Source organism: Engystomops pustulosus, chromosome 9 (genome assembly GCF_040894005.1).
Source record: "Engystomops pustulosus chromosome 9, aEngPut4.maternal, whole genome shotgun sequence".
Taxonomy (NCBI): domain Eukaryota; kingdom Metazoa; phylum Chordata; class Amphibia; order Anura; family Leptodactylidae; genus Engystomops; species Engystomops pustulosus.
In genome coordinates this window covers 49,499,377-49,512,120 of record NC_092419.1, presented here as the reverse complement: position 1 = coordinate 49,512,120, position 12,744 = coordinate 49,499,377, and the positions used below count along the sequence as shown (strand labels likewise).

The window sequence follows — 12,744 nt, the reverse complement described above, 5'->3', positions numbered from 1 at the left end:
TTCTGATAAAAAGAAATGATAGATATAAGTTTACATTTGTCTCACAGTGTCCTGTGTCCCATGGGAGTGGCTGTGAGGAGTGGTTTCTCCTCCACCCACAGGAAACGGCTCTGTCATGTGTTTATTTCCAATAGGAGGGATATGGTGTTCTTTTAAATTTGAAATAGGCACATGACAGAGCAGTTTCCCGAGGGTGTGGGGGAGACACCACCCCTTATTGGCCTCTCCCATGGGGCAGAAGCCAGTGCTCAAGATAAGCTTTCATAAACTTTTCTTTTTATCAGAAAAAGCCAGGTTTATTATAAAAACACTTTGGAAATGTGCACACTATTCTCTATAGGAGGCCATGAAAAGGGCTCCTGATGACCGGTTCCCTTGTACTTATGTACAGCACATTAGAAAACAATGTCATTGTCACTGAGTCATGATATATACACAGCAGTTGTCACATGGGATGTAATACTGAACTGTGTAAATGTCATTGTTTGTAAATGACAATACTGTACACTTATTTGACAGCCATCCCTTGTTTCAGAGACATTTCAGGTTGTGTGTCCCTGGAAATGTCCTTACTTATATTCAGTAACTATAAAATAAATCACATTAATCTGCACTTCTCTGGGTCAGGTTCATCTATAACCATCTATGCACATCCTCTGACTTTCACAGTTAAAATTAATTGACAACAAATGAAATGTAACACGTTTTAAGGAAATTTGTTCAACATAATATAATGCAGATTGCAGCATAGCCAGCCAGCCCTTGGAAACAGACTATTGATGGAGTGAAATTCACTAGCTCAGCAGACAACTGTCCCTGAAAATTATTTAACTGTTTTGGCAACTTTGCAAAAGCAGAAGAGTTGCCCTGGAAATGCTTAAGGTGTAATGTCCTCATGCTTGCAGTTCTAGCTCATTAGTTCTGAGATTTCTCTATACATATTTGATTATATTGCATTTGTAATGGTGAAAATGAAGGTAATGACAGAGAACAGAACTCTTACCAATAACATAGGCAAGAAGCAGTGCTAGGGTTACGGTAATTGCTGTAGCACTCAGGGCTGTACATTTCCAGTTACAACACCGGTATGATTTGTTAAATGTGAAGGCAGGCCTGGAGAAGGTGCTCCTAGGCAGGGGTCTCGGAGGTGGCGAGTAGACTGTATTTGAAGTTAGAGGGTAGTTCTGGCTGGCAGCACTGAAGATTGGAGATGTACCAGATCCGTGCTTGAAGAGAAAATGCCTGCAACGATAAAAAGCTCAAATTGGTATAAACACCATCAACATGCAGCGCGCAACAACAATAATCATTAACAGGCTCTACTTGATCATTAATTCTTTTGTAACAACACCTTTTACAAACTTCATTAGCAAAACACACATTGTGCTGCGCATACTTAGCATTTAAGTACTGTATGACCTCGAAAAAAGGCAGTGAATTTGGCATCAACAAAAAAAGCACATATGTTTTGTGATTAATACAATGAGATGGGACATACTTGCCGAGATAATTCATGTTTCCCAACATGTCATCATGATTTTTTGAAGAAAAAAATCACAAGGCACAAGGCAAAACATCACATCATGGAACATACTCCTTATTCCAGAAAATTCACCAAAATTAGATGCAGTACAATATAAAACTAGAGATTTATATTTGTATCATCATACATTCACTTAATAAATGTACATTCCATATAAGATGAAAGTTATTTAGTAGATTGGATTCTTATGCAGTCATAGAAACGAATTATAATGTCTGATAAGTTTCAGCTTATCCAACATATTGGCGTATTAGACAGTAATGGAAGAGTTTATTAAACTTATTTCTAAAAAGCGAGAACATCCAACAAAAGAGTTCAAAGAAAAAGCCATAAGGACAAAATTGTGTTCTACAGTACGTATAGACCACAGGAAAACTGCTGTTATTGCCTGAAGGCTGCCATACATTAAAGAGAATCTGTAGGCAGTTCAGACCACTCAGCACTATATAGGGGATCCTAGTCAAAAATATATCACATGCTTCATCCTGTAAAATCCCCCAAAAAAAACATTTTTAACCCTTTTGACAATGTAATCCTCCATGTAGGTGATCTTGTTTAGTCTCTTGATCTCTTTACAATATGTAACCACGGTCTCTCTCATCTGCTCTTAAATGATATCTCTTGCATCCTTCCAGTAGAACTTTGGAGCCATGGCTTGTTGTGAAAAAGTAACTTGAAAGACTCTACGCAACATTTAGGAGATGCTGAAGACAGTGATCTAATGCACTGGTCCGACATAGGGCACCAACTATTTTTGGTGCACATTTAACATGGGGCGTGCAATGGATTCTGCATGTTAAATGTGTTCACTGTGTTCACTGGAATGCCCCTTTATGTGCGTCGGGTATAGTGCAGCCACCACATATATGTGGCTCGGACACTTCTTAAATACCTATACAAGCAGTTTGCACATAAAAGAATGTGAAATGTCTGAGAGAAAATTGCCGCAGAAGCTTTAGTAAATATGGCCCACTTTGTAAAACAGCTCAGGAAAATGCTCAGTGCAATCTAGTTGGAAAAGTCAAAAAGTGGCATGAATTTGCGTGGAGATGGTATAGGGGTAAGGTGGGTATTGTGGCTTTATTTCAATGTTGTATTCTGTGGCTACTGAAGAAGTGGTAACCTTTGATGACTACTGGGATTTGCTGTTTCGGTGTGCCCTGACAACAAGGAAAGAGAGACTAGGGTATGAGGGCGCTTTCACACTTGCATTATTCATGTCGGTATGTTATCTGTGATATACTGGTATGAGTATACTGACCCATTGGGCTAGATTTATTAGGGCTAGTAATGGCAATTATTTCAGACCTATCCACCAGAAACTGGCATGCAAGCACTGAAATAATCACAATTACTAGCACACCTCCAGTAATTACAATTATTTTCTGTTTTTGCCACCATCACTCAAAGTGCTGTGGAGGGTTATGAAGGGAGTGTGTCCGATGCAGGGCAGGAACATATAGATGAAAGTTTTATGGCGCAGGCAGTGATGTAGAATTGTACACTGTTGCAGCCACCCTGCCAAATACATCAGGAGGCCAGAGCCTCTAGATATACCCATGGGTGGGGCTGGGAGGCATGGACATGCCGATGCACGAGAATGATACATGTCCCTTATTATTTCCTTTGTGTTTTTTCTCATTTACATTTTTTCACTGAACTGTGTTCTATAGAAGTCAATGGATTAGCCAAAAAATCTGTTTGTATGCTTGGGCACCAGATGTTTTGCCATCTGATTTTTGCAAAGCATCAATCTTGGCCAGGTGAAAAATAATTGCAACTACAGGCAATCCCCGGGTTACATACAAGATAGGGTCTGGAGGTTTGTTCTTAAGTTGAATTTGTATGTAAGTCGAAACTGTATATTTTATAATGGAAGTTCTAGACAATTTTTTTTCTTTTGCCCCAGTGACAATTGGAGTTTCAAAATTTTTGGTGTAATTGGACCAAGAATTATCAATAAAGCCTCATTACAGACACCTTATAGCTGATCATTGCAGTCTGGGACTATAGTAAAGAATCCAGAGAGCTTCACCAGAGGTCACAGTGGGCAGAGGGGTCCGTCTGTAACTATGGGTTGTCTGTAAGTCGGGTGTCCTTAAGTAGGGGACCGCCTGTATTAGAATGCATAAGTAACAATAAGTAAAAATTGAGCACTTCAACTACTCAGCATAATCACAGCAAAATCACTTGTGGAAAACCCCATTTTGATATATATGTTCTCATCTTAAATGGTCTCCATTTTGATTCAGCTAATTTTAGTTATTTGGTCTCCGTTTAAATTTATCTAATTTTAGTTATTTGGTTTCCACTCATTATATGCCTTAAACTCACCCCAGTTTTTCAACAATCACATAAAATTGGGACTGTTAGAGATTTATAATAGGGCACAGAAATAATAGCAGCCAAGCTGGGGGAGGCAATGATGTTTAAAATGTAATTTACAAGAATGGGAGCTATATTCATAGCATGATATAAGAAATGCCAAGCAAACTGTAATGAATAGTGCAACCTACTGTGAACTGCTCAAACCTCACATTTCTTTTATACATATTGCAAGATATTGGATCAGCTAAACTATTCTGAGAACAAGCCGAAGAAATGAACATGAAAAAAGGTGATTTCCAGAGAGTTTTCTACATAAAGCCCAGCACTGTGAGCGCTGCCAGTTATTTCATTTGGAAGGAGTCACCAGTGACTTAATGTAGATATATCGTCCTCCAGTCTAGTGGCTTTCTGCTATCCAATATTTCTGTAAATGCACTAAGGTTAATGAGATGCCAACTGACACGTACATTTAATCCACCATCCAGCTTTAAAAAGCAAATTTATTGAATTTTTGTTTCTTAATGGGAAAGTCTTACATGTGGGATATTGATCGAAAGCTGTGGTGCTTGCTGGGTTTCACAAGGAGCACGGCTGAAAGCAGAGCTATGCTGACATAACTGAAAAGTATTATTAAAAAGAACTAATAATCGATTGTATACAATTATTTTCATTGTTTTCCTTGTCAAAACTAATACACAGATGAAACGAAAGCAATAAACATAAAAGGGCCATTGGAAATTTGAAAGGGTTCATCACAAAATGTCTGTCAAATTTGACATTTTAGATGCATAATTTATATAATGTCTAGTTTTTACTACGTTTATGGAATTTTTAGTGCTTCATATGCTTTCATAGACTGAGGGTTTGAGGCTGTATATGAAGTCAAAAGACTACAGCTTTCAGTGCACAAGTTTTCTCAATTTCATGTCTTCCGCTTGCCTGCCCACCTCTCCAATCCATAATAAAAGACATGAAACAAATAGAAAAGTGTCATTGACAAACATTGTTCTTGTTCCCACCAACAACTTAAAGCTACATCAGGCAGCAACAAATTAACGGAATACTGTGCCAAAACATGCTATAAATAGCTTGTAGTGTATTATTTACTTGGTGTATTACAATATAACACCATTAATACTCTCTGTTTTTAACAAATGAATGAACCATAATTGCTACATTTAAAAAAAAAATTTAATAATAAAATAAAATATATTTAGTAATAAAAAAGTTGCCCTCATGATCCGTACTAAATGTTTACTTCAATTATTAAATAGGACCCTGTACAAACAGGTAAAATAATACAAACTGCAGATCTATTACAATCTGCTCACCTGAGACCTGTCAGACTTTTCATGTTAAATGTCCAACGGTGCACAGGAACGCTCATTTCAATGATGAAATTTGTGTTGTGTGCAGAATAGTGCAGCCACGACACATTTCTTAAATACCTTTTTGTTCAGAAAACTGGCACAAGCACCTTAGTAAATGTGCCCCACACTATGGGGCACATTTACTTACCCAGTCCTGTCGCGATCCCCGAAGTGCGTTGTCTGATGAGGATGAAGTCTAGCGTGATTCACTAAGATTGTGTGCCCGATATCCTGCATGTGTCGCTTCCCCGCTGAGGTCCGCCGGAGTTCACCTTCTTCTTCCTGGTGTATGTGAGTGCATTGTCTTGCGACACAATTTGAATTTTAAATCCTGTGCATAGTCTGAATCTGTTGGGTTGTCTGACTGGCACGCCCCCGTATTGTGACACATGAAAGTCACCGCAATTGCGCCAATATCTGATCGCATGCACCAAAAACCCCTGTTAAATGTGGAAATAGTCGGGAAACCTGACGGAAATGCTGACCCTTAGGAAATGTGCCCCTATGTGTTCCAGTAGTTTTGTAAGGCAATTTCTAGATTATGGTGAACACATAGGATTTGCACAACAGTATTATGCCAGAGGCATTTATTGAAAGCTTTTACTATATATAGGGCATTTTCACAGTGTCATAATGCCACCTAATTGTTGGCAAGTAAGCCTAAAAATCATAGAAATATGCACTTACAACTAATATATCACATCAATGATTTGAACAAAACTACATGGAATAATATAAGCATATCTAAAAACTCTCTTAGAACAAAGGTTATATGGCAATCCAACAGCACATTTAAATATAATATACGCCAGACATGGGCCAATTTGATAGTTCTGTAATGCAAAGTTTTGTTTGGGGGGAACTTTAATGCCATAGCTTTAAAGCTTATTAGCATCCTGAGGAATCAAATTAAAAACATAGGAAGGATGGAGATCAACATAAACGTTCACCCTGTTTCCCCCAAACTAGTTATTTTTTAACAACCAGTTTTGGAGAATAAGCTGTATCCTACTGTTATGTGCAACCCCTTTAAAGGAGTTTTCCATGAAAGAAAAAATAATCTCCTAGTGATGTTTACACAACAAAGATCATTTTAACCCCTTACTTTGCAATTTTAATAAGTTTTATTTTATTTTTAATCACTCAATGATAGCCAGTACTAAATTCTAAACAGACACTTCATGGCCCTCTGTGCTATGATATTCTGTGTGCTCACAATGTGCTTATATTACCAGGGTACAGGGTTTATCTACACTTTTATTTAGGTTCTGAACATTCACTAAAATCTGACACATAGAGAAAGATACATGAGACAGATCAGAGATGAGACATGAGATCCATAAGATGGATATAAAACACAATGACACACTGATACATCTCAGGTATACATACACACAGTCAGCCCTGCTGTTTCCTGCTATAAAGATCTTATCTGTTTGTAGCTTAGTTTCCTCACAATGCTGGATTGCCGGCAGGAAGTACTCATGTGAACGGTGAACTGGTCTTGGGATGGAGGGGGGAGGGTCTGGATGCACAGACATTGCAGGGAGCAAACAGGAGAAACTATTCATGAGAAGAATCTACCATGCCCAACCCAAGTTAGAAAATGTATAATCGGATCCAGGGGCAACCAAAATTGTGTACACCAGGATAGAGACAGGTTTGAATTATATCTGTGAAATGCTGTATTTTTGTTAATAACAGTAAATTAAAGAATGTGTTATTCTGTTATCCTGAGTATACTTAAGAATTGTGTGTCCATGAGAATACCCCTTTAATAATTTCATGTGTTGTATTATAAGTAAACCTTCACATATACATATTCTATGATAACTATTGATCTTTTGCCTACAGTATTCATCATGTGTTGAATACATTGACCTACTACTAAGGCTGCATAAAGAATATATAAAATTTAAATCAGCTGACATTGGAAATGTGCCCATAATATTGTATGTAAAAAAAGGCAAATTACAGCACAATTCTCATGCTAACGTTCATGTAAAATATATAGAATACTAAAAGGGAATTTTATGAAGAAAATACTGTACAGAAATCCAGTATGTTCTGTGTCTCAACTCAATGCAGTTGTATGTTTAGAAGCATGCGGTATCCTGCTAGTAAATTAACAGAATCACAGATCCTCTAAAATCATTTAATTCAATGTGACTATAATTATAATCTTAAAATAAATATTATTCTAGGCTAGAATTCTTGATCAGAATGCCCAGTGGCACGTAAGAGCTTAAAACTTCTTTCGAAATTAGACTGCAGAAAGCATGTTTGCTTGGCTCTGTGAGCAGAGATTGCAAGGTCTTACCAGCCCACAAGCCAGGCCTCAGGCACTTCCAAGTGCCTACAGGAAGGTCCTAGAGAAATGGAGAGGCTTGTTTTAGTCCTGGATATTATGTTTCCACAGAAGAAATAAGAAAAAAATGTAGCTCATCTGCTGCCAACTTCTTTTTGGTAATCATTTGAGGAAAAATTCTTTGCTTTTAACTGAATGTGTTCCACCTGAAACTTTAAAATTTCGAGAATTTATACACCACATGGGTGAAATGGTAATTTAAAGAGGTCCGATGAAAAACTGTAAAAGGTTGCTGAAGTACTAACTCAAAATCAGGGCCAACCCTCCTGTGTGGGAGTGGCAAATTTTAAGCCAGTGAAGGTAAACCAATTAATTATCCTAAAATATATACACTAGTAATTAATGGGAACCTATCAGCAGCAATTGACCTTGAAAACCACTACCAGTATGTCATTAAGCAGCTGAACACCTTCTAGATCATGTCTATTTCTTGTCCCAGTGCCATGGCATTTACCAAAAAATCAATGTTGAAGTCAGGGAGTCATAGAGTTTAACACCGAAGACAAGCCTCACTTCAGAATGCCTTCTTTACTGTAATTGATGTTTTTGCATCCACATAACTAACCAGATCTACTTTATTCTGAGGTGAGGAGAGTTTAACTTCACTGCTGAGCTCTCCGCCTCCATGACTTTATACAACCAATGTACATCTCACTTCGAAGTTGATATTCTGAATGATGCCACCACACTGAAACATGAAAGACGCATCATCTGGAATGTTTAATCTGCTTCTAGACATACTGGTAATGGTTAATTAGGTCAATTTCTGATGACATGTTCCCTTTAATAGTGCTTGTACATACCATCAGAGAAGAAAAATGTATATTCACAATAAAAGAATTTCACATCCATGAAGCCCCATTTGTTAACCACAGAGAACAGTTCTTGTTCTGGTGGACTATGAATGACCAAGTATGACATCAGCCATGTCTCCAATGGTTCTTGGAAATCTGATGTGATCTGGTTTGTGAGCAGGACCTGGGTGATGCCTTCAGTGATGCTATCTGTCTTTCTTCAATTTTCATCTAATAGTTTTAGTTGTTGGTACTCATAATAGCAAAAAAGCGATAGGGTGATTGTAGACCATCACTTTATATCATCAGTGCCTCACCAAATATGCCCAAAAATAAGACATGACCATCGCACTGCAATACCTGCCTGTGGCTAATTCCGCCCTGCAAACCTCAATTCTTTATAGAGATGCGTTAAATGTATTTCTTGATTCATAGAGAACAAAAAAAATCATAAAAAGGAGATAGGAGCTTTTTTATGATAAAACTGTGTTATAGAGGAACAGATGGGGTTATATACCAAATATCAAGGACACATTCTTCATGAATCTGTTGCCTTCTGCAATGCTTCAACTTTTTTCGGTGCACCTTTATTATAGAGTGTGTGACACAATTCTGTGTGACACTGCATGATATATGTGGTGCACGGCCTGACTGTGCACCAGAATGCCCCTTTCAGTGCATCTTCTGCAAAAAAAAAAGGCAATTCACACAGCTAACGATAAGATGTAATTATCCCCTGCACTTTGGAATTATTTTTGGTTCTTTGTAAGTAATACCCTTTGTAGCTCTCTCAATCTCATTTAACTCTATCCACTATCACATAGATTAGAACCAGTATTGTGTAATTATGGCCTTTTACACAGAGATTTAAACACATTGCCAGAAGATTATGCCTGGGATCATTCAGTCAATCTGAAGCAGGTAATAAAAATCAATGGGATAAGAAATGAGCCATCAGCAGAGAACCACACATACTGTTGTTGTGCTGGGTTAGGAATATGTGGATTTTTGGAATAAACTTGGAATAGACTGTACTTTTATTTCAGGTTTTCTACTTCGCTATTAAATTTGGTAAAATACAAGATCTGACATTTGTTCCTAATCTGCAATTAACAGGATATTAGGAGTATGTCTATGTATGGGGGAGTATAATTACTTGGATAGACAAAGTGTGGACAAAATTAACAATGAATCAGATCTTAAATCTTGATAAGGGATAGGTGGATTCGGCAAGTTTAGCTGAACCTTGAACAGATGTTTGGTTGGGGTACCCAAACCCACCACTAACACCTGCAATTGGTGCCAGCAACTTTTAATGGCTAACCTTTAACCATTAAGCCGCTGGCAAAGCTGCAGTGATTAGGAGCGAAAATTGCGGGTGTTACCGGTGGTTGTTGAGCCAAATTGCGGAGCCTGATTAACTGGCTGAATTACGGGTTGGGGACCTAAACCTGCAATGTCAGGCACAAATCCGAACTTTACGGTTTGGGTCTGCTTGTCACTAATCTTAATATCTTACCAAGTGGTATGTGTTGCAACATTGAGATCTACAGTTTGTCAGGATAACTTTGTGGATTCCATTGCAAAATCTTGTGTAAAAGGTGTAGGTGAAAACAATAAATAAAATTGTTATCTGCAGTGCTACACGTAGATACATGACTCCTTCAATAATTCTCAGCAGTTCCTGCCGATTGCTGAGGTCACAAATTGGGCCTCCAATATCTAGGTGTTGTATACATGACATCAGCACTATAGCTAGGTAAAAGACTAGAAGGACAGGCTAGAGCTTGGGTCTTGAAATGCTGGGATATTAACCAGGTTATTCATAATTTTTTTTTTATTTCATTTAATTTCTTATTTTGCATGTTTCCCTCCCTTTTTGTCTGATCTATATGATCTCGGACAATCTCTTTAAAGAAAAACTATTACTTGGGTAGTCATGATTTAAACTAAATAAACTTACATGTTGGCCTTTTCTTCTTTAATCTGGAACAGGTCTTTACTAAGCTTGAATTGCCTGTAATACAAAAAAAAAAACTTTAAAAAATATGCTGATGAGCGCTGGGCGCTCATGTGCACAAGACACAGGTGGCTTGACGCTCCTTTAGTTTCTTATGATGCACATCTACTGTGTGCTATCATATCCGCCCACTCACTACTTCCCTTCAGCCCGTGAACCGGTGACGTCACCTGGCTCTCGAGAAATCTTGTGCCAGCAAGCTGCCTGCTGTGGCTGCTTAAAAAATATGAGGACCATGCATGTCCAGACTTCCCGAGAGCCTGGTGACGTCACCGGCTCTTGGGCACAAGGGAAGGGGTTAGTGAGTGGATGGATATAATAGCACACAGTAGGCGTGCATAATTTGAAACCAAAGCAGCACCAAGCATATTTTAAAAGTATTTTTTTTCTTTATTACAGGCATTTCAGACCTGTTCCCGATTAAAGAACAAAAGGCCAGCATATAAGTTTATTTAATTTAAATCATGACTATCCAAGTAGTAGGTTTCCTTTCGCTGGAATGTCCATTGTTATATAGTTTATATCTGGAATATTTGTGATCTTTCAGAAATTCTGAATTTTACTTCTGGTGTAAAATATATTATTTTACTGCAATCAAAAACTCCACTTTTTGTCATGATATATATATATATAGAATATATATATATAAGAACTTCAAAGACACCTCTGTATCAAGAAATGTTCACAAAAATTACCCTGATATGCACATAAGTGCCCACTGAAATGCTTCTAAAACATTTTTCTAATGGATTTCTTTTGCATAATATTGTTTTATTGAAAGAGGGTCAGGTATAACGCACATCGGAATGTAGCCCATGTACCCACAGGGACCAGTAAATGTTATTATCCTTTTCAGGATTTATATGTTGCAAGAAGTCTGGAAAGTCGACTAAATTGTACAATAGGATTATAACTAGACATGCGACAAAGTCCAAGGGACATCACTTCAGAAACATCAGGGAGTATAGCATGAAGAATGATGATTTCCTGGTTAAATCAAATAGGCTCTTTATCCACTTCAGCAGGTATAAGGTGGCACTTCATACTTTGTGAAGTATCAAAAGCTTTATATTTCTATTATATCTAATACTATCCCACCTACAATGTTACCAAAAAGTAATGTTAAATGAATCCAAAGAAAATACAAAAGTGGATGGCCACTATCACCAAAATTTATCTTAGTAAGTGCAGGACTTCGAAGTACAGGACTTCTTGTGATGTCCTTCTGCTTTCCAGCGAATAGAGGGGGTCGTGCAGGGCCGATTCTAGCATATTTGCTGCCTGAGGCGAATATTAAAATTCTGCCCCCCCCCCCGCTCCCTGTTTAGTAAATGCTGAAAACTTTACTAACAATTAACATCCCCACAGGCAGCTCCCTGACACTGTGTGACTGACTACAGGATCTGAGAGTCATTAGTGGCATCTAGTACCTTATAGATGACAATCTCTTCCATCAGGAGGACTTTATTACCTATCACTGCTGAGTTCACGGGCAGATATATTCAGCTCCGTGCAGCATCTCCACCCGGCGTCCCTAAAAATACCACAGTGACTTACAGTATAAAGTCTCCTGGATAACAACACTGTGCTCCTAAATAATATATACCCCTCACAACACAACTGACCGCACGCTCCACACATATAAAACATCGCTTCATTATATATATACACATATATATACATTCTACTGGAATTATAGCAGGTACAGCACATCAATATACAACACCCCTAATTTATTAATACAGACCCTCTAACATTTGTTTTACATGATGCAAAGTAATCTATTGTATCTTATCACTAATATATCCCATCCTGTTATTATGTTACATGATTTTAAATACAGTGCTCCCCTGACCAATGTAAACATATAGCACCCAATAATGCATATATACTGTATATATATAATAATGTCTTTATTTTTATAAAGCCCTGCTCTCATATATTTAAAGTCCTTGTTATTCACCCACATATACAGCCTCCCTGCTTAGTAATATACTGTATCCCATGTACAGCCCTCCCAGCTTAGTAATATACTGTATCCCATATACATCCCCCCAGCTTAGTAATATACTGTATCCCATATACATCCCCCCAGCTTAGTAATATACTGTATCCCATATACAGCCTCCCTGCTTAGTAATATACTGTACCCCATATACAGCCCCCCCAGCTTAGTAATATACTGTATCCCATATACAGCTCCCCAGCTTAGTAATATACTGTATCCCATATACAGCCCCCCAGCTTAGTAATATACTGTATCCCATATACAGCCCCCAGCTTAGAAATATACTGTATCCCATGTACAGCCCTCCCTGCTT

The 12,744-nt window shown here is 37.9% G+C and overlaps 1 protein-coding gene across 9 annotated transcripts in view; it reads right to left on the bottom strand.

The window, feature by feature from the left end:
- TENM1 (teneurin transmembrane protein 1) overlaps nt 1-12,744 on the bottom strand; it is a 490,610-nt gene that overhangs the window by 240,503 nt on the left and 237,363 nt on the right. For 6 of the 9 annotated variants that reach the window (XM_072124023.1, XM_072124021.1, XM_072124024.1 and 3 more), the window contains 2 exons: nt 10,367-10,420; nt 1,004-1,242 (listed from right to left, as the gene is read on the bottom strand). In XM_072124023.1, the coding sequence (XP_071980124.1) occupies nt 1,004-1,242; nt 10,367-10,420 (293 nt within the window). The remainder of the gene's footprint in view (nt 1-1,003; nt 1,243-10,366; nt 10,421-12,744) is intronic. The other 3 variants (XM_072124025.1, XM_072124026.1, XM_072124027.1) reach the window with 1 other exon arrangement.